This window comes from Glycine soja, chromosome 1 (genome assembly GCF_004193775.1).
Source record: "Glycine soja cultivar W05 chromosome 1, ASM419377v2, whole genome shotgun sequence".
Classification (NCBI taxonomy): Eukaryota; Viridiplantae; Streptophyta; class Magnoliopsida; order Fabales; family Fabaceae; genus Glycine; species Glycine soja.
This window is the reverse complement of record NC_041002.1, coordinates 43460132-43482478: the sequence shown is the minus strand read 5'-3', so window position 1 is coordinate 43482478 and position 22347 is coordinate 43460132. Positions and strand designations below refer to the sequence as shown.

The window sequence follows — 22347 nt, the reverse complement described above, 5'->3', positions numbered from 1 at the left end:
TATATATATATATATATATATATATATAGAAGGTTTAATTCTATGAGATGATGTCATGTAACAATCTCATATTCATTTCCTCTAAAAATATTAAAGGGTATTATTTAATTCAATTATTAATTCAAATCAATATTATTCCATTAAATGTAAACAATTTTATTTATATAATTTTTATTCTTAATCAATTATTTCATTCCTCTTTTAGTGTTTTTTTTAACAACGGTTCTAATACTGTACAACAGAAAATAATCAATCAGTTTATTTCATTCCCTTTTAGCATTAGTATTTTTAGTTAATAATATATATTTTTAGGCAATATGTATTAAGCTATATCAATTTTGTAGAGTAAGGATAAACTCATGTTTTGTATTATGTAATTAAAAATTATAAGAATGAAAAATAGAGAGGAAATATTAAATTCATGAACCATATTTAAACATTAATTGAAAAAAATATATTCAAATGTGAAAGAACATTTGAAGTTTCAATAATAACATTCACCAATTTACAATAAATTTTTAGTGCAAATCAAATTTTTATTATTTATTCAATTAAAGAAGATTTTTATTTTTTAAACTAACTTATTTGATTAATGTACAAATTTCTTCAATTAACAACATATAAATTTGTTACTAAAAATATAGAAAATATATTAAATATAAAATAAAATTCATGGTGATACATTTTTTATGAGGTACAAAATTTTATAAAAACACAAATTTTATACATGTATATGTCATACAAAGTTTTGGTGTGATTTTTATAACAACTAACATTTTATTGTATATTAACATTGTTAACTATTGTGTATGTATATATATACTAATATATATTTTTATTAATATATTTTTGTTAATTAAAATATAATAGATAAATACATTAAAAAGTTGTAATATATAAAAAAATTAAAAATTAATACTCGTGCAAGACACGAAACACTAAACTAATATAATATATAATCTTAAATAAAATTAAGTGATACCATGTGATAATTTCATATTTATTCCTCCCAAAATAAATATTAAATAAAATTATTTTATTTTTAATTTATAAAAATCTATATTATACAGAAATAATATACAAAATCAAATTATTTTATAAAAATCTATACTACAAGGAAATATTTTCTTTTTTGTAATGACATACATTTTAGGAAACAATTCAAATTAAAATGAGACTTATCAAAACAAAGCTAAATGCATTATCATATATATAATCTTCATTTAATTATATAAATAATTTAAATCAATGTTTGATATAACAATTATTTCTGTTAACAATTAATAGAAAATTGGAAAAGTATTTTTGGACATATTTTAAATTTAAATGAAAATAATTTATTACGATATTTATTTTCGGAAACATAATTAAAAAGGAAACTATTTTTTAAAATATTTAAATTTAAATGATAAATTCCGGAATGCACTGAGGAGGTATGAAACATTTGTGTCATTGTATCAGTTTTTTTAATACCCATATCAATCTTTATTATAACTTTAAAAAAATCTGAATTTAGAAACATCATATGCAATAATAAATATATTTGAAAATTATGATAAATTTAGAAGTTCTATTTCCTTCCTATGGTCTATATCTAACTTTTTTGTCCCCTTTTCTTTTGTCCCTTTTCTTTATATTTGCATAACATTGCATAAAATATTTATAATATTATCTTTGACGAAGGTTTTGTCACGTGGATAAATGTTATTTTTGAAAAAAATTAATCATTAACAAAATCACTAGATACATCTCATCAATAATATGATTATAAAAAAAATTAATTAAATTAACTTTTTTTAATAAAAGTCAAAAAAGAATATGGAAGACATCACTAAAGTAAAGTGAATTCTACTTAAAATAACACTCCTCAATAATAACAATTTTTTTGGATTATTTGTGTATAAAAGTATATTTAAATGTTTATTGACATATCTATTAATATATATTTATTAAAATTGAAACTAAATAATTAATAATTGATAATATATTAAAAATTTAAAATAATATAAAAAAACTAAATATAAATTATAAAAAGTGAATTTAATACTGGTGAAAGATATGTGACACTAAACTAGTATTTTGATCTTAGGTCTTTTAAATAAGAACCCGGGAAGTATTGTTATACGAATGTGACTTGTTTGCCAATTTCAAGAAGCAGGTATAAATAGCATCAAGAAAGGATTCATGTATTGTTCATCTTCACCTTATTATAATTATTATTATAATTATCATTTTAGGCTGTTTTACACATAAGATAAAAAAATCAAAAAATAAATGAAAGAAAATAACATTTTTATAAAATTAACTTTATTATTTTTAATTTATTTTTTATTTTAGTAGCCCATATCATTAATATCATAAAGGGATATAAGTGAAAAAAATTAATGTTATATTAAAAAAACTAAAATAATAATTATTTTAAAACAATTTTTTTATATAACAATTAAAATGAGAAAGAGACAAGAAAAAAAAATAGAGGGGCCCCTTTCACAGTAAGTACCTACCTACATTTTAATTATTCACATTACATCTTAATTAGACCTTTGAACAGTGAAGTCTATGTTAAATTCTAGAAGCGTCTAATAAAAAAATAATTTTACACTATTTTTTTGGTTATAAGAAAGTTAAGTTAATAAAAAAATATAAATTATTTTTTAAGATATTAAATAAGATAAGATGAATAGATTATAAAATATAAATTATTATTTAAGAGATTTAATACCTTAAATATGTGTCAGAAAAAACAAATACTTTAATATGTACAAAAATTAGAGTTTAATTCATATGTATAGTGATTGTAAAAGTTTTACACTTTAATTAACTAATCAAAATCATTTTTAGTTTAAATTTTAAATAATTATTATAAAATAAACAATTTTATTATACTTACAAATAATAATATTTTTAAACATTTATATATTATTTGTCTTAAAAAATTTATAACAATATACATTTTTAAGAAACATTTGCTAGGTTTTGATTTAAGATAAACACTAACGAAAAGACTTTATTATATAACTCAACAACCAATTAATTTAATCGATGGAATCAAATCTTTTTTACTATGTAAATATTTGTCTTTTTAATGAGTGTGAGTTTAAATTCCCCTTAAGTCAGTTTTTTTTTTTTTTGCTTGGTAGAAAAAAAAAATTAGAGAGATTTTTGGACACTTAGGGACTAGTTGAGTGTAGATACAATTGGGTGAAACTTCTTTAGATTTGAACATGTACAATAATCTTCTAGAAGAACATATCACAATATATCATTGGTGTTTTGTATGATAGGATTGGTATAATAATTTTCTAGATGAACATATCACAATATATCATTGGTGTCTTGTATGATAGGATTGGACATGTTTTTTCATATTATCATTTTTTCAACAAAAAAAACTATATAAATATTTAAAGAGTGATTATACATAGATACTTTTATAGACCATACAATTATTAATATTTATTGTTTTTTCAGGAAAAATATTTACTTTTGGTATATGCATTTTTAAACTTAATTTTAATCCTTTTACATTTAAATAAATAAAACCAATTTTTCAATTATTAAAAATATGTTATTTTCATTCCTTCATTATGTCATCAATAGAATTAGTGAAAAGAGACTAAAATCGTTTTTTTAGGATATATAAGACAACTAACAAGATGTTTTCTTATCTTAAACAAAAATCACAAATTTAAACTCTGAGTATATAATTGTGATAAATATTAAAAGAAATAATTTTATTATTCATAATAATTCTATCTAATTTTAATGTAATTACATCCAATAAATATCAAAAAGATATTTATGATCTATAAAAAAAATCACATATTTTTAAAATTAAAAGATTCAAATTAAGTTTAACTAAAAATACAAGAACTAATAACTAAGATTATTTGTTTTCTGCTTTTTAGCTCTCGTATTATCATATCATATCATCTAATTTCTTTTACCTATACATTTTTTTCTCCTGTTTCTTTCTCTCTTTTTAAATGTTAAATAGTAACTGAGATTAAAAAAAATCATCTTTATGAAGGATATTATGGACCTTATGCATCATGGGATGTCTTTGTCAAACCGAATGGCTGTTTGGTAATTTCTCCGGACAAGATGGCTCGAATTCCCTAACTGCTCCCTGATAGATATCTAAATGGATGATCAACTTGCAGGCAAGGTCCAGACCTGTGATGTCAGTTATTTAATAAAATTAACAAAACGGAATATTTTTAAAAATAAGATAAAAAAATTAACCAAGCACAGATTCCTGACTTTTATGAAGATGAAGAAATTTTGAACTGGTTCCTCAATGCTAAATTAGTATTTAATTACTTCTAAAACATTGGAATTTCTTCATCACAATATTCCATACGGGTGTATATATATATTAAGTTCTACTAATGTATACTTTTGCATTACTATATTATTTTTTACGTGCAAAATTATTGGGATAAACTTTGTTGTTAGAGAAAAAATATTACTACTACTATACAGAGAATTTTTACGTGTATAAATCTTAAAAGTTAAGTTAAATCAATAGATTATTAACATAGACCATTGGATTCAAATTTACTTGGGTTAGTTTATATTCATTATTTTTATATCATTTTTTTTATTACATCACTTATTAATATATATATCGCATTTTTTATTTATCTTTTTTTTTCTATCTTTACCTTTTGTACATATCTTTACATATCAATCCACCATATGTTAGGTGCACTTTTATCATTGTTCTTTATACATAATTTTTTTTCTTTTTTTTTTTCTTGTGACTCATACACTCCAAAAAGGAGTCTACTTTCTCATTTTTTTATAAGTAAAATTAAAAATTTAATCTCTTTATTTATCTCAAAATTTGATTTTAGTCTCCTACAATTTAATTTATAAATTTAATCTTTCAATTTTTTAGAATCTCGTTACTCGAGTCTCTGATATTGAACATTATGTCAGTTGTATTTTTATTGAACGTTAATCGTCATGTGTCATGATTTTATTGGATAATTTTATACACTTAATTAACGTTAACCTCTAACAAAATCATGACATATAATTATCAACGTCCAATAAAAGTATAATATGTGACGATAAAGGTAACAATCAACATCTAATTTTGAGATTAAAACTTAAAATGGAATTGCAAAAAATTGAGAAACTAAATTTATAAATTAAATTATAAGAAGACTAACATCAAATTATGAGACAAATAAAAAATCAAATTTATAATTTTTCCTCTTATATATAAATCGATCTGTATAAATGTCGTGTACGTCTAACAACAAAGCAGTCCAATTTGCAGAAGACATTTTGGCGCTTTAACGTGATGAGGCACATTCGTTTTACACTTTTCCCTTTTCTTTCCGATAGATGAGTATATATTTTCTCTTTTAAAAATCATAAAAAAAACACGCGCGCATATATACATGTATATGGAAGGATAAACTTATTATAAAAATAATTATTTTTATCATCATCATTTATTTTCTTAAAATATAATAATAATAATAAATAATTAATTATTTTTAATAATAAAATTTTAAGAAAATTAATTATTAAGATGAAGAACAATTCTTTTAAGTTATTCTTTGAAGTTAATCTCTTCATTTATATATATATATATATATATATATATATATATATATATATATATATATATAGAAAAACACATTAGTAATTGAGTTTAGTTGAAGTCTTTACTTGAACAACTTGTTTAACTTTATAATTTATATATATGTTATATTTTGAAGAGTTAATTAAATTTTTAGTTCCTTAAAATTCTTAAATTTTAATTTTTAATCCTTTAAATTTTGTTTAAATTTTTTTAATCTTTTATTAATGTTTTGTTAATATTTTTAGTTCCTTTAAACTTTTTTACTCATTTTTAGTTTTTTTGTTTATTTTTATTACTTAAAATTAATCTTAGTTTTATTTATTTTTAATCATTTGTTTATTTTGTATTTGAGACTAATTTTAAAAAATAAAAATAAATAAAAGACTAAAAATAGATAAAAAAAATTTAAAAGAACTAAAAGTAATGATAAAAATTAATGAAGAACTTAAAGTTGTCAAATAAATTTGAGATTAAAAATTTAATTTATCTTATTCTTATTATAGCAAATATGATAATATATAAAAATAAATAATGAATTTTAATGGCAAGAGAGAGAGGCCAAATTGAGACTTTGCACCCTTTTTTGTGTGCACATGACATGAAATTAATACCAACATGTGTTCCCTCTAATCTCTGCCACTGTATTATGTGATGTACCACAAAACTTGCCCACACATCTGACCCTATGCTGGGGCCAAGCATGAGTAGATATCTTTTCTATGATTGGATGATTTAATGTCAACATTTATAGGTCCCTCAAAATAATTCTACTTTTCCATGGGTAATTCATTTTAAAATTAATTTATAAAAATGAGGCAGTATCATATCCATATTTTTATAATTAATTTGTAATTTTCTATGCCTATTTACTCGTGTCTAGTGTGATAATCTCTCGTAGATTTCCATTCCGAGGCATCATTTTTCCTACCTAGCTATACTTTTTAGCTAGGGTCAAACATATAGGTAGTAGATATATCTGAAGAGAGATTTGATAAGTGACCATGAAAATTTATGAGATAATTGAACTGAGATCTCATTTGCTGATTTTATAAGTCATAACTTGAACCCACTTGAATGGTTTTTAATTCCAATTTTGAAGGAACTTAATTTATTAGTTGCTTCTTTCATTTTCTAATGCAAAGAAAGTTCTTATTCTATTTCTTTCCTTGTAGCTTCCCACTTGAACGTCCCAACAAAACAAACGTGATAGCAAATTGGCCCATTTGAGAAGACTGATTCCAAAGGGTCCCTCCCCTCATTAATTATAATTATTAGAAAAAACATCTTAAGTAAAATAACCAAATTATATATATGGACTATCAAGGCATCGTGTAATTTGCAATGTGCTTAATATGTCTTGTGGTTTGGCCTTTGACAACCAGTACAAACATAACGTAAGCATTGTCGTTCACTCGTCCCAACGTTCCAACCCAACCCTAACGTCCAGTTCTCGTCATCAACCAACACTAATAAAGATCCACATTTCTCATCAAATTCAAATGTTGCCTTCTCCCCTTTTATGTCCCTATCCTGACCTGTTCTATTTGTCTTATTTTTTTTGTTCGTTTTGAAGGTTTACAAAAGATATTACACATATGGGATGGGATAAGTTAAAATATATTTTTGATTTCTTATTTTTTACTAAAATTTGCTTTTAGTATTTTATTTTTTAAAAGATTTATTTTGATATTTTATTTCTCAAATTTGGGTCATTGATACCTTCCAAAATAGTGATTACATTTAATTTTGTCACAATTTTGAATATTTTTTATTGAGTAGTTCAAAATGTCAAATTTGTCACATAAATTTACTTATACAAAAACTATAAAAGCAACTGAAAAAAAAATTGATGTAAGTGATTTTTTTTGTTCAAACATTAGTTGAAATCAATAATTTTCATTTAGTTTAAATCCATAGTTTAATTTCATTTAGGTAAATTTAATAAGACATGTTGCATATCTTAAATCAGTCAAAAAAGGATTTTGAGGGTCAAAATCGAAAATAATTATTATTTTAGAAAGGCAACATTGGCCTATTTCAGAATTTATATATATATATAGAGAGAGAGATTGATCGTATGAGTGGAAGATATCTTATATAAAAATAAGAGATCATATAACTAAATAGAATGATCAAGATTTAATGTCATTCGACTATTTAAAAAGTCATGTGATTTTTTAACATTAAATCTTAACTCTTCATATATGATTAATTATATTCACTCTCATGTTTTTTCTCACAAGATACGTTTTATATATGTAATATTATATGTATTTATATATATAAAATATGGTGTGTGACGTAATTAACAAATAATATGATCCTTTAAGTATGTAGTTAGGGTTTGATCAATGGTTTGTGCCTTTGAGAAATATTTATTAGAAATGTTAGTCCCTTAAATGAATCTCAATATTTTTTATTAAAAAATAAAAGATACTAAACATAATACTATTAAAATTACATATAATTTAAAAAAATAACGGGAAACAATAAAAAATGATACATCAATTATAATAAAGAATATTGAAATTATATTATCAAATTAAGAAATTATACAAATCAATATTAAAAAAATTTATATCATAGGGGTCAAATATATCGATCGAGTAAGGAAGAAAGCAAAGGAACAAATTGAAGGAAGTCATGCCAAAACTTAGTAAGATTAAAGAGTATGTTAAAATGGTTAGGGAAAACAATTCAGGTATACTTGAAAAATTACAATGGGAAACATGGACAACAACCTGTATTCAAAAGGATTTTCTTTTGTCTACGTGCCATGAAAAAGGGTTTTATCAGAGGGTGAAGACCATTTATTAGCAACAATGGCATATTCCGTGTTGCATTACGTGGACTTTCTTTCTTCTACATGTATATACAGTGATTGGTGGCAAAAAATTTGTCAATTGCCATAATGATACACATGCAAAAGGTCTTGCCATTTATTGTTCAATGCAATTTTTCTTGTTCTTAATGCTCTGTGCTGAGTGACTTGAATTCTATCTTTCTTTAGGGACTTAACCAAGCAATTGCTGATGTGTTTCCTAGAGCTCAGCATAGGTGGTGTTGTAGACACCTAAGTAATAACTTCAGGGTCAAGTTCCCAGGAATGTTGCTCTGAACCTTGTTTTGGAAGGCTGCAAGATCTTATAGCCATTGGGAGTTCAAGCAGGAAATGGATAAAATAAAAAGATTGATGTGAATTCTTATAAATGGTTGGCCAAGATACTTGTATCAATGTGGTTTAGGTATCAATTTGATCCACTTACAAAGTCTAACCACATAACAAAGTACATGACAGAAAGCTTCAACTATTGGATTGGACATCTCAGAGGCAAGCCAGTTCTGACTTTAATTGAATCACGAAAATTTTGGGGAAAATACACAAAAGGTACTCTGAAGAAGTTGTTTGGGAGAACAACATTTCTCTAAATGCTTTGAAAAAAATTGAATTCAGTAAGTGTAACTAACACTAATTGATGTAGTTTAGTCCCTAGTGGTCAAATGGAATTTGTTATTAATGTTGATGGAAAACGATTTAGAGTGGACTTGAAAAAGAACATCTATCTATGCAAATATTGAGAGATAATTGATTAGTGCCCATCCTATTATATTGTATGGAATTAATGTTTAAGACTGCCACTTGAACAACACTAAGAATCATGTTTTTACAACAAAAGTTGCTTTAATAGGCTTATGCTAAGATAATTCACCTCGTTGTTGATCTTAGAATGGCTGAAACTAATGAAATACCAGAGGATGTTGTGCTTTCTCCACATGTTTAAGGGACAGGGTAATCAATCAACCATGCCAAACCATGTTGGTGCTAATGTTGCTGTTCTCTGCTACAAGCTGGTTTGGTTTGTTACTAAATTATGGATCATGGATGTTTTTAGTTTATACTGAATTCTGATAGTATTTTTGGGTTTCACGTTTTGTATTTTGTCTGGGCATAGTATAGGATAGGTGTACATTGGCCTATTGGTTTTGGGAAAGCTTTGTTTTTCGTTGTGACCTCAGATGGTTTGGTTTCAGCCTTGTGTGATTAAGACACTATCTTTTAATCAAATGTAATGATACAACCCATAGTTGTTACATTCTCTTGACTACCATTATTAATTTATTATATACCATCACGTGATTTTCATTCCATAAAACAAACAATATTACATTACAACCAGTAATCATCATACATTTTAGTCCATCAACCCCCGGACATACTAGGCAATTACCAACACACATCATTAAAAATATCTACACAAACATCACGCCAGAGAACTGTGTTACACAACCTTTCTCCACAGTTGTATTATCATTTTATTGACGAACCTCAAACGTATGCTTGCAATGCCTTAGGCTCTGTTATGTAGTAGAGAAAGAAATATGAGAGAAATACCATGAATGAAAATAAAGATGACAAAAAAATGTGAGGAATAGAGTAAAAAATAAAGGTGTTTATTTTTATTTTATATAGATTATAAGTATCATCTATGAGAAATAATCTCACTTTAGTTAAATATAAGTATAGGATTACTACGAGTGATAAATCTTACCTTCTAAGTATTAGATAGATGCACATCTAGACTTGAACTTCCATGATTAAGCTCGATCAACTATCGTTCATGCGCTTAATAAATAATCTCATATTAGTTGATTCAGACGTTCAATAATAAATATGTTTAGTTTAAAAAACATAAAGAAGAAATATTAACAAAAATTAAATCAATATTTTTGTGTTGAGCTGTAAGTTGATACTTATTTTATCATAATAACTTATATGATTAATAATTTAAAATTTAGATAAAACTAAAAACGGAAGTAAATAATAATTAATTATATGAATAACTTTATATAATTAATCATTTTCTCAAAAGAAATTAACTTTGATAGATTATTATAATAAAAAGATTTTCATATTATTATCAATTAATTAAAAATTACTTTAAATACTATTTCTAAAGTGGTTATTACAGGAACTTAATTAAAATACATAAATAAAAAATATTCAAAGACGACAAATAAAATACGAGAAAGGGAATAAATAAATAGTGCAAGAATAATAAAACCAAAAGAGGTTGTAAATAATGAATAAATAAATAAAGAATTATCGAGTGTGACGAAAAACTCCAGCAAAGAGGCAGGCACCGTTGTTCTCCATCACATTACGTTTGTGTTTGGTTCTCTTTCTCTTCTCTTTATCTGAACGAAGGAGAGAGTGAAAGATCCTTTTGTGGATCGAACATCTTGCGTTTTATTGTGGTGTTGAGGATCGAAAATGGATCAGATATTCAACAAGGTCGGATCCTATTGGTTCAACCAGAAAGCCTCCAGCCAGCTCAATTCCGTTGGTGATGACATCAATGTATGTACCCAATTCCACCCTTTTTTTTTCCTTTTTCTTTCAAATTACAAATTTTGTTTTTCGTCATTGGCAATTGGGAATTTTTCAAATTGAAGTATAATAAGAATTTTTGTTGTTATTATTAATTCGTTTATGTGAATGAAACACGGGGATACATACGGTTTTCGATCCTCCCAGGATCTGATAAAATAATGTGAAATTTATTAGCTTTTTAGATTGGTGCATGATCGCATCCTATGGAAATTGGAACGTAGCTGTTATGTAACTTATGCTACATTTGATCCAATTTTGATTGGGTATAAATTTTAGAAACTACAATGCAAAATTGAAGGTATGAGGTATTGGTATGTTAAATGAGGATTGGATTATTTCAGCAAAAATATGTTAAGGGGGATATAGAGTTTGGATGTCTAGTAAGGGAAGGTGGAGAAGCTCCGTAACTTGGTTGTATAAGGTGATACAATTTTGGAGAAGCCTAAGAAACAATGCTCTTACTTTGTTTAACCAAGTTATTTGAGCATATGGTTAAAATGAGTTTTAAGTTTAACTGTCAGGTGCTCGAAAGATTTTAACTCTATAAAGTTTAACCAAGTTATTGGTTGTTGACTTAGCATCTATTTGGGTATTGAAGATGTCTTTGATGTTATGAATGGTGGGAGGAAGGGTGCAACTGGTAAGAGTTTAAACTTGATTCGCCTCCTTGCTGATAAGTTGAAAGCAATTATATATAATCCATCATTATCTTTATTCTTGCTGTTAGATATAATGAACCATATCATGTTTTCAATTGTGAATGTTGATGTTTCTGCTAGCCTACAGCAAATGTTAGTGAGGAATTGCCATTGCTTGAGTAATTTCTATATTCTATATTGACACCTTTTCTTTTGATGATCAGTCGATGACAAACAGTATTGAAGGGGGAACCAAATGGTTGGTCAACAAAATAAAAGGTTTGTATTTTCCTATTTCTATTAGTTGCTCAAACAGTCATCCTACTAGTCGCTGTGGTGCCTGTGCAATATTTAGGATTTCATTTTATTTATCCTCATAATGCCTTCTAAAGGAGTTGATAGAAACTTGATCAAAACAGGCTTCGTTATCGTGAATCTACTTTATTATAATGTGGGCACTGACATCAATGTGGTATCAGTAGTTCAGTACCTGTGTGCTATATTTGCAATGGAAGACAAAGAGCTGATACAGGCAATAGGTAACACAGGGTATCCAAAAGACGCTGCACTGTCCCTCACTCTTGACTCTTTTTCCTTAACCTCGTATCATTTCCCCTCTCCTTTATATATCCATACTGGTCAATCTTTTCCTTCCAGCTCTGTTGAGTGCCTTACCCTACTTCTATTATTTTTTCCATTCAATTTGGAATAGTCGAATGGTCAGTTCTTTTTTTTTTTCATCTTAGTTTTTTATCATATCTTTCTGAATGAAAACTTGGGAATCTTTTATTATGATCTGGGTTGGGCTTTTCTCTTTCTTTCATTTTTTTCTTTTTTCCTTAAAGCAAACGTATACAGACTCTCTATATCAAAACCAAAAAATTTTCATTGTTTTGGTTTTCTATGCTATTCTTAGCCGGTCCCAAGCCCGGATAAAAGGAGAGGGTTGTGTTAGGCTTTCGACAGCCAACGTAAAACTTTGTCGAATCTCTATGACATGGATCAATTACGTAATAATGTGAATGCTAGGTCGTTGCTCGGAAGCAACGCGCTGTATGGCTCGAGTACAGTGTCAAAAGAGCAAGGGCCGCTGCATCGCCGCCCGGATGTAGTGAAAAGTAAGCAAGGGTTCCCACATTTTCGTGAACGGGTGTGGGTAAAGAAGCTAGTTCATGACAGGAGGATTCGCTTTGGTACATGGAATATAGGCACACTTACTGGAAAATCTATGGAAATAGTGGATGTTATGGTGAGGAGGAAGATCAATTTTATGTGCCTACAAGAAACTAAGTGGACAGGTGAAAAAGCGAAAGAATTAGACAACTCGGGATTTAAGCTGTGGTATACGGGAAAAATCAGATCAAGAAATGGGGTAGGGATTATTGTGGACAAGGAGTGGAAGAAGGATGTCGTAGATGTAAGAAGAGTAGGAGATCGTATCATAGCCTTAAAATTGGTAGTGGGACAGGACACCTTTAATGTTATTAGTGGGTACGCACCTCAGGTTGGGTTAGCAGAACACTTTAAGGTAAAATTTTGGGAGGATCTAGAAGGGGTACTTCAGGATATACCCCAAGGAGAGAAAGTTTTCCTAGGAGGGGATCTCAATGGACATGTAGGTAGCGTGGATAGAGGTTTTGAGGGGGTGCATGGGGGTTTTGGCCTAGGGGAGATGAATGGGGAGGGTAAATCCATCTTGGAGTTTTCGGAGGCTTTGGATCTTTCTATAGTCAATACATGGTTTAAGAAAAGAGAGGAACATCTTATCACTTACAAAAGTGGAGGGACATGTTCTCAGATAGATTTCTTCCTTATCAGGAAGTCTGATAGGAAGTATTGCTTGAACTATAAAGTTATCCCGGGAGAGAGCTTGACTACCCAACATAGAGTTTTGGTTATGGATGTAAGAATTAGAGATAGGGCAAAGAGAAGAAGTCCTATGGTAGCACCAAGGATCAAATGGTGGCACTTGAAGGGTGAGAAACAAGGAATCTTCCAACAAAAGATATGGGAGGGATGGTGTGAACAATCACAAGGAAGTGCAAATGATATGTGGAACAAGACGTCCCAAGAGATTATTAAAGTGGCTAAAGAGACGTTGGGTGAATCTAGAGGTTTTGGACCTAGGGGTAAAGAATCGTGGTGGTGGAATGAAAGTGTTCAGAGCAAAGTTAGAGTAAAAAAGGAGTGTTTCAAGGAGTGGTCTAGGTGTAGAAATTCTGAAACTTGGGATAAGTATAAGATAGCTAGAAATGAAACCAAAAAGGCGGTGAGTGAGGCAAGAGCCCAAGCTTTTGACGGACTATACCAAGCTCTAGGAACCAGGGACGGAGAAAGATCTATATATAGGCTTGCTAAGGGTAGAGAGAGGAAGACTAGAGATTTGGATCATGTAAAGTGTGTTAAGGATGAAGAAGGCAAAGTCTTAGTGCATGAAAAAGATATCAAGGAAAGGTGGAAGGTGTATTTCCACAACTTATTTAATGATGGATATGGATATGACTCTAGCAGTCTAGACACAAGAGAAGAGGACCGGAATTATAAGTATTATCGTCGGATTCAGAAACAGGAAGTAAAGGAAGCGTTGAAAAGAATGAGTAACGGTAAGGCGGTGAGGCCAGACAACATACCTATTGAAGTGTGGAAAATTCTTGGAGATAGAGGTCTTGAGTGGCTCACCAAACTCTTTAATGAAATTATGAGGTCAAAACGCATGCCGGAGGAATGGAGGAGAAGCACGTTAGTGCCAATCTATAAGAACAAGGGGGATATACAAAATTGTGCAAATTATAGGGGAATCAAGCTCATGAGTCATATCATGAAATTATGGGAAAGAGTGATCAAACGAAGATTAAGAAAGGAGACTCAAGTTACTGAGAATCAATTTGGTTTCATGCCAGGAAGGTCGACCATGGAAGCGATTTATTTATTACGGCGGGTGATGGAGCAATATCGCATGGATCAACAAGACTTGCACTTGATTTTTATTGACTTGGAGAAAGCGTATGATAGAGTGCCTAGAGAGATTTTGTGGAAAGCTCTAGAGAAGAAAGGGGTTAGGGTTGCATATATTCGAGCTATCCAAGATATGTATGATAGGGTATCGACTAGTGTTAGGACACAGGGTGGAGAGTCAGACGATTTTCCCATCACAATTGGTTTGCATCAAGGGTCAACCTTTAGCCCCTACCTTTTTACCTTAATTCTGGATGTCCTCACGGAACAAATCCAAGAGATAGCGCCGAGATGCATGCTTTTTGCAGATGACATAGTCCTCCTTGGAGAGTCGAGGGAGGAGTTGAATGAGAGGTTGGAAACTTGGAGACGAGCTCTAGAAACACATGGCTTTCGCCTAAGCAGAAGCAAATCGGAGTATATGGAATGTAAGTTCAACAAAAGTAGGAGGGTATCTAACTCAGAGGTGAAAATAGGAGACCATATTATCCCTCAAGTCACACACGGTTTAAATATCTTGGGTCTGTAATACAGGATGATAGAGAAATTGAAGGGGATGTGAATCATCGCATTCAAGCAGGATGGATGAAATGGAGAAAAGCATCGGGGGTGTTATGTGATGCAAAGGTACCGATCAAGCTAAAGGGAAAGTTTTATCGGACTGCGGTAAGACCGGCGATTTTGTACGGAACAGAATGTTGGGCGGTCAAGAGCCAACATGAGACTAAAGTAGGTGTAGCGGAGATGAGGATGTTGCGGTGGATGTGTGGTAAGACTCGACAGGATAAAATTAGAAACGGAGCTATTAGAGAGAGGGTTGGAGTAGCGCCTATTGTAGAGAAGATGGTGGAAAATAGACTTAGGTGGTTTGGGCATGTAGAGAGAAGACCGGTAGACTCTGTAGTGAGGAGAGTAGACCAGATGGAGAGAAGACAAACAATTCGAGGCAGAGGAAGACCCAAAAAGACTATAAGAGAGGTTATCAAGAAGGATCTCGAACTTAATGATTTGGATAGAAGTATGGTACTTGATAGAACATTATGGCGGAAGTTGATCCATGTAGCCGACCCCACCTAGTGGGATAAGGCGTTGTTGTTGTTGTTGTTGTTGTTGTTTGGTTTTCTATGCTACTTTCTTTCTTCTCCTACGAGATTTCTAGTTAGAGAGAAAGATCCTTCCTTGGCCAGAGACAGGCATCGAGCAGCAGATATGAGACCAGTAAGAGCGGATTATTAATCATTCCCTTCATTGGATCTTGTTTTCTCTTGGTTACCTCTTGCAACCTGTTGTATTAACTTTTCCTTATATGATTTTTGTTATATGGTCTGCTATCTTTACTTCTATAATTTGAGAACAGAAATTATCTAAAGCTGTTTGACATTAATGATATGATGTAAAACCACCAATGCTTCTGCTTTATTTCTCCACTTCCTGAAATGTCCATTACTCAAGCACGTGATTTAAAATCACATGGTTCTATTTGACATATCACTGTAGAATATCAACAGATATCTTTCTTTGTCAAAGGGCACTTAAAATTATTGTCATTATAGCTGTAAAATTTCAATTTGGAATTTTCACACAATAAAAAATGGAATTTGTGTTTGAAATCAGTATTTCAGGTTGCTGCATATAATCCTTGTATCTAATCGTTGTTTCATGAGTTGAAACTTGAAAATTTGTATGCTTGTTGACTCTCAGTGCATTAATAATTATTTATTGGGTTTAACATCCCACTTTCATGGGTTTGAAAAGATTCTAAACCCTTATCAAGATTTGACATCCAGCCTTTTCCACATCTATTTATTTTTATCACACTTGGGTTGGGGTCCATCCCTCAATTTCCCTGTTTGTATTTTAATTGACATTACTTTTGAACTCTCACAAAAACCACTTTACAGGAAAGATGCAAAAGGCATTGCCAGAGTTGCTAAAGGAGTACGATCTACCAATAGGAATCTTTCCTCGTGATGCAACAAACTATGAATTCAATGAAGAAACAGGAAAGCTTGTTGTTTACATTCCTCAAGTATGTGAAGTTGGCTACAAGGATTCATCAGTCTTGCGTTTCTTCACCACCGTGACTGGTTATCTGGAGAAAGGAAAGTTAGCAGACATAGAAGGAATGAAGACAAAAGTATTGATCTGGGTGAAAGTAACAACCATTTTGTCAGAGGGATCGAAGCTCTATGTGACAGCTGGCATGAAGAAAACAAGGAGTAGGGAAGCGTACGAGGTTACAAGAGATGGTGTATGCATAGATAAGTTCTAAAACCATCAATGTTTGTTAATAGTTTTATAATCTGTAAAACCCATCTGTTATTTTGACCTCCCTGTGCATGATTGTTAATTGTAAGTAGTGTTCCAATATGTACTTCAAATATTGTCCTTGGATTCGAATCTTGCAATTTGGTGAAAGTAAAATGTCCTTATGGTCATGCTGTGTTTGGATTATAATTAGGAGACCTCCAACATCTGTTCAAAAAGTAAAACTGAAAAAATCTCTTATTTGGTTTTCAGGTGAGTCTGATTGTAAACTGAGTTTTGTCTTAATTTTTCCTTTCAGGGAGGGTTGGTTTTGCAAACTCAATTTGCAAAATGATGCTCTTTAATTTAAACGTGCACTTAGTAGTCACATTTTTTGCTGTTTGGGTTTCACACTTTCACTGTTTTTTGGTATTACAAAGCTTATTTTCTAAAAAGTGAATGGACTTGTAATTATTGATTTGAGTTAGTCAATTGACTCATGGGAATAGTGCGATTCAGTGTGCAAAATTTGAAGGTGCTGTTAACCAACAATGTCAAAAATCAACAAAAGTAGTATCAGTTGTATTTTTCATAATTGCCTATAATTTTAGTAATAGTTGCAATAACAACCGTGACCTTGACTATATGATGACATCCTCAATTTTAAATCACGGTGTATAAGTAAGAATTTTGCCTAGTTACGTGCCATCCACAAGCTCCTATCTTCACATTTGTCCGCTTGCAAGCGATGTCACAACACTTGTTATCAATTTCCAAATTTGACCATTGCCCATTGGTGTAAAAAACATCGATGATTTGCTTTTAACAACATCATGTGGTCCTAGGCACATAGTGTCCAGGCAGCAGTTCCAAACTTCCTAAAGCCAGAAGGCTCATCCAAGCATTAGCAAATGCCAAATGGCATTGAAATGACAATGAGCTGATTTAATATCTATAAAGAAAGAAACAGATACCAAATTTTAGCATGGCTTGTCATGTAGATAAAAATTATCCATTCCCACGTGACTGGTTTGATAATGCAAGCAATGACAATGAGATACTCATTTTTCTTTATCTGAACTTCTCAAAACTCCATGACTTGTTTAACCAAACAGTTTAAAGGGGAAGAGTACGTAGAGGTATATTTTTGCTTATAAAATGCAGTCTAGCACTGAATATTTATTTGTTATCCGGTACAAATGTTTCAAGTGCATGAACCAAACCGTAGACTGTTTGATTATGTTTGATCCCATCAGTTATATAAGTCAACCCTGATTGCCATGTTGATTATTTCTTTTGTTGAAGACCATTTGTAACAACTAGAAATGCTTCTGAACATGTAAAAGTGAGTGGGTTTGAGCATTATAAGAGGGGGACCGATATGGTTACCAAAATTGTTATGGACACTATCCATGTGGGTGTCTTTTCGTCATATTCCCAAATTGTCCCCTAGCATGAAACAAAATGAATATGTTGTCCCCTAGCATGAAACAAAATGGAAACGTGAAACGTGTTTTCGTTTTGCAAATGAGGGTAAAAATAATCCACAACGAAATTTTGATTTTGTCATACACTTGTACAATAGAATTATGATTATGATGTTTTTTTTACCCCTATTTGCACAACGAAAACATGTTTTTTTTGTAAATTAATAGTTACACAATAGAAACATGTTTTAGTTGTGCTACTTTTTGGCCACCCCATTTTTGCAACGAAAATGTGTTTTCGTTGTTATATTTTTTTATGCACTGTGTGAAACAGAAACATGTTTTTGTTGTATACTTACACAACGAAAACATGTTTTCATTTTGTAAGTTGTGTTGCAAAAAAAAAAAACTACGGAAATATGTTTCCGTTATTATTTTTGTTAGTTAGCCATAATAATTACATTTTCAAGGGCCTCATTAAATGATTTGCAACACAATATGCATGGCTTATAACAATTAGCAAACACAATTAACAAACTTTATTTTCCACATCAAATGAATAAAAACATTAACCAAAGTTTTATCAAGTGTCAAACGAATACAAATAACAATACTTAATACAAGAGCAATAAACTAAAACAACTAATCCTCAATGACGTCTACTACATGTTGAGATCCTATAGTTGAATGAAACATCAATGAGTTGAATTCTTGCATGCATCTACGGTCTTTGCCATGAACGAGCTTCACGTGTGTAATATGTACTCCATTGTGGTGCAATAGGAGATAGGAGATAACCGTCCTTCAAATACATGTATCACAAAAAAATGGTATGGTTGAGTTAGTTAACAAATCAATTAATGTTTACAATACTAAAAAGTCTCTTAAGTAGATATTGTTTACTTGCACAAAGTGATTCTCATTAACAAATTCAATTACAATAAGGTGTTGTTGTGCCACAAATGGTGTGAACTCCTAAGCAGAAAAAAAAGTCAAACTTTAGAGCATAGATAAGGAAACCAAGGCAACATTATATCAACTAGCAATTACATAACCCATGTCAGAATAGTCATCCACTTGTCAATGAATGCTATTGGGCCAGACTAAATATACAAAGAGTCTAATAATTTAACCAATATGTCTTATGTGCCAAACAACTCAATATATTGAGAATTCCATGTTTGAAGTTTCCGAATTAGGTTTTTTTCGAATTAGAGCTCATGATTCCTCACCTTGACCTAGTAAACCTATAATTGTCCTGTAACCATAATTTCCATCAAGTCTCACATCAATAATTTTTACGATGAACTAGTGCAATGGATCGGGAAATTCCTCCATTTAAGAGACTTTTTTGTCCACTTTTTGTTACTATCTTTGCGAACCACACTTGTAGTTTCCGAACTACCAACTATCGTGTTCATTTCATTGACTTGCTCCCACATTAAAGGTGCACATTTGGTGGATTTTACAAACTTCGGTGCAACTTTTTTTTTTAACTTTTTATGGAGGGGGACACATTGAAGTAATATCCATCAGGCCTCCCAGGTTAACCATTTTAGACCCATATCTTGCTGTAATTTGTTATACAAGATTGTATCTAAAATTCTGGCCAACCGCATAGCCCCAGTGCTTGAGACTATTATTGGGGAAAGTCAAACTGCTTTCATTAAGAACAGAAAGATGATGGACAACATCTTCTTAGTTCAAGAGATTTTGCGCAAATATGCCCGGAAAAGATCCTCTCCGAGATGCCTCCTGAAAATTGACTTGCATAAAGCTTATGATTCCATTTCCTGGGAATTCTTGGATTGGATGCTTAAGTCCATTGGCTTCCCAGCCCAGTTTTGTACTTGGATCATGGAATGTGTTTCTTCCACTTCCTTTAGTGTGGCAGTCAATGGATTCATTTATGGTCACTTCAAAGGGCAGCGGGGTCTTAGACAAGGGGATCCTCTCTCCCCTTATCTATTTGTGCTCTATTTGGAGTACTTTTCCAGAGATATGAGTAGCCTCAAGGATGATGCCAATTTTAAATTTCATCCCAACTGTGCAAGTATTCAGCTATCTCATTTGGCTTTTGCAGATGATATTATGCTTCTATCTAGAGGAGATATCCCTTTTGTGTCAACTATGTTTGCCAAGCTTCAACACTTCTGTAGGGTTTCAAGGCTTTCCATCAGCTCTGATAAATCTGCCATATACTCAGCCGGTATTAGGCCTCATGAGCTTTCTCATATTCAGCAGCTTACTGGATTTAGCTTGGGTAACTTCCCTTTCAGATACTTGGGTGTTCCCCTTTTATCATCTAGATTAAATGTATGTCATTATGCTCTCTTGCTTTCCAAGATTACTGGCCTAATTCAGGGATGGAGCAAGAAGTCTTTATCTTATGCAGGTAAGTTAGAGTTGATCAGAGCAGTTATTCAAGGAATTGTGAATTTCTGGATGGGGATTTTTCCTTTGCCACAATCTGTTTTGGACCGGATCAACGCTTCGTGCCGTAATTTTCTGTGGGACAAAGAGGATATTGGCAAAAACAAGCCCTTGGTTGCTTGGTCAGTAGTTTGTTCTCTGAAAAAAGAAGGGGGTTTAGGCCTTTTTAATCTCAAGGACTGGAACCTTGCGCTTCTTTCCCGTATCCTGTGAGACTTTCATTGTAAGAAAGATTCTCTATGGGTTCAGTGGGTTCACCATTACTATTTCAAAGGGAGCGATGTGTGGAATTACAATACTTCTTCATCAGATTCAGTTTTGATAAAGAAAATCATTCAAATAAGGGACTTTATTATCTCTAAAGAGCTAAGTACGGAAGAGGCAAAAAAGAGGATTCAATCTTGGAGCACCAATGAACAATTGCTTGTTGGCAAAGTCTATGAATACATTAGAGGTGTCAAGCCTACTGTTAGTTGGTGTTCTGTTATATGGAACACAGCAATCCCCCCTAAGATGTCTTTCATTTTGTGGCTTGCTAAAAGGAATCGGCTGCTTACTCTTGACAAAGTTGCTTTTTTGAACAAGGGTTCCCTCTGTCCTTTATGTTCAAATGAGCCTGAGTCAAATGTTCATTTGTTCTTTTCTTGTAAGAAATCTCTCCAAGTTTGGGCTCACATTCGTGATTTGGATCCTTTCCGCAGGCGTTTCACTTCTTTACAGCGCATTACTAACTCTTTAATTAGGGGCAGATCCACATCAGGTGTTTAAGGAAAATTACGTTGTCTGGCTATAGCAATTACAGTCTACTGCATCTGGTTGTCTAGGAACAAGCTGATTTTTGAAGATTATCAATTTTCTGTAATAGAGGTTATTAGCAAGATTAAGTTTCTTATGTATAGACAAGTGCACCTGTTGCATTTGTTTTAGCATCTTGATATAGGTCTTCTTGTATTAGGGAGAATTTTGATTTTCTTTAACTGCGGGGTATGCCCCGTTTATTATTGTATCATTTTGGGTTTAATATAATTTACATTTTTTCCCAGAAATGCAAGTTCATGGACCTTATTCTTCAGTGTCATTTTTCTACCCACTTCAAGCTGTGAAAATCCCTTTAACAATGCATCAACCTCATTTGTGAGAGTTAAGCCCCCCCTCCCCCTAAAGAATCACTTGCAGTTGTACCACTAATGGATAACATCTTCTAATGCACACAAATGGACGACAAGGATATTGAGCCACTGATATGGCTATACCTAGCAAGTTTATAGGCACATGATAGACCGTGAGTAGTTCTGAGTGTCTAATCATAAGCAGAATTGTCAATACCAACAATTGCAGAGCGCTTCAACTCATTTAAGATAAAACTTTGTGCTTGTGTTGAAACAAAACCTCGTAGTCTCTTGTAAAATGGTGTATTAAACCAATGGTCAATCACGTTGATGATTTTCTAAAACAACACCTTAAGTTCAGCACGTTGCAATATAAGCATGTTATTCATTACATCCTTACAAGTACACAAATCTCTCATGTTATCACAAAGCAACCTCTTTAGTCTTGCATGTGCACCTTTAACCCTATAAAGAAGTTTAATGTAATGTCAACAGAAGATACATAACCAAAAAATGTGAAACAAGTTAGTAACTTAAAAGATGT

General features: G+C 31.1%; 1 protein-coding gene across 1 annotated transcript; it reads left to right on the top strand.

Annotated features, from left to right (window-relative positions):
- Positions 1-10710: 10710 nt before the first annotated feature.
- On the top strand, positions 10711-17044 carry LOC114416407 (uncharacterized protein At5g01610-like). The gene is made up of 3 exons (XM_028381271.1): positions 10711-10961; positions 11857-11911; positions 16489-17044. Exons 1-3 carry the CDS (start codon positions 10875-10877, stop codon positions 16857-16859), a joined length of 513 nt encoding a protein of 170 aa, XP_028237072.1. The 5' UTR covers positions 10711-10874; the 3' UTR covers positions 16860-17044.
- Positions 17045-22347: the final 5303 nt, after the last annotated feature.

Excerpts from the sequence above, each read along its gene's own strand:
- LOC114416407 (XM_028381271.1), top strand. The coding sequence starts at position 10,875 with ATGGATCAGATATTCAACAAGGTCGGATCCTATTGGTTCAACCAGAAA. Across the intron at positions 10,962-11,856 it reads CCGTTGGTGATGACATCAAT|TCGATGACAAACAGTATTGA; the intron begins GTATGTACCCAA and ends TTTGATGATCAG. Across the intron at positions 11,912-16,488 it reads GTTGGTCAACAAAATAAAAG|GAAAGATGCAAAAGGCATTG; the intron begins GTTTGTATTTTC and ends ACCACTTTACAG.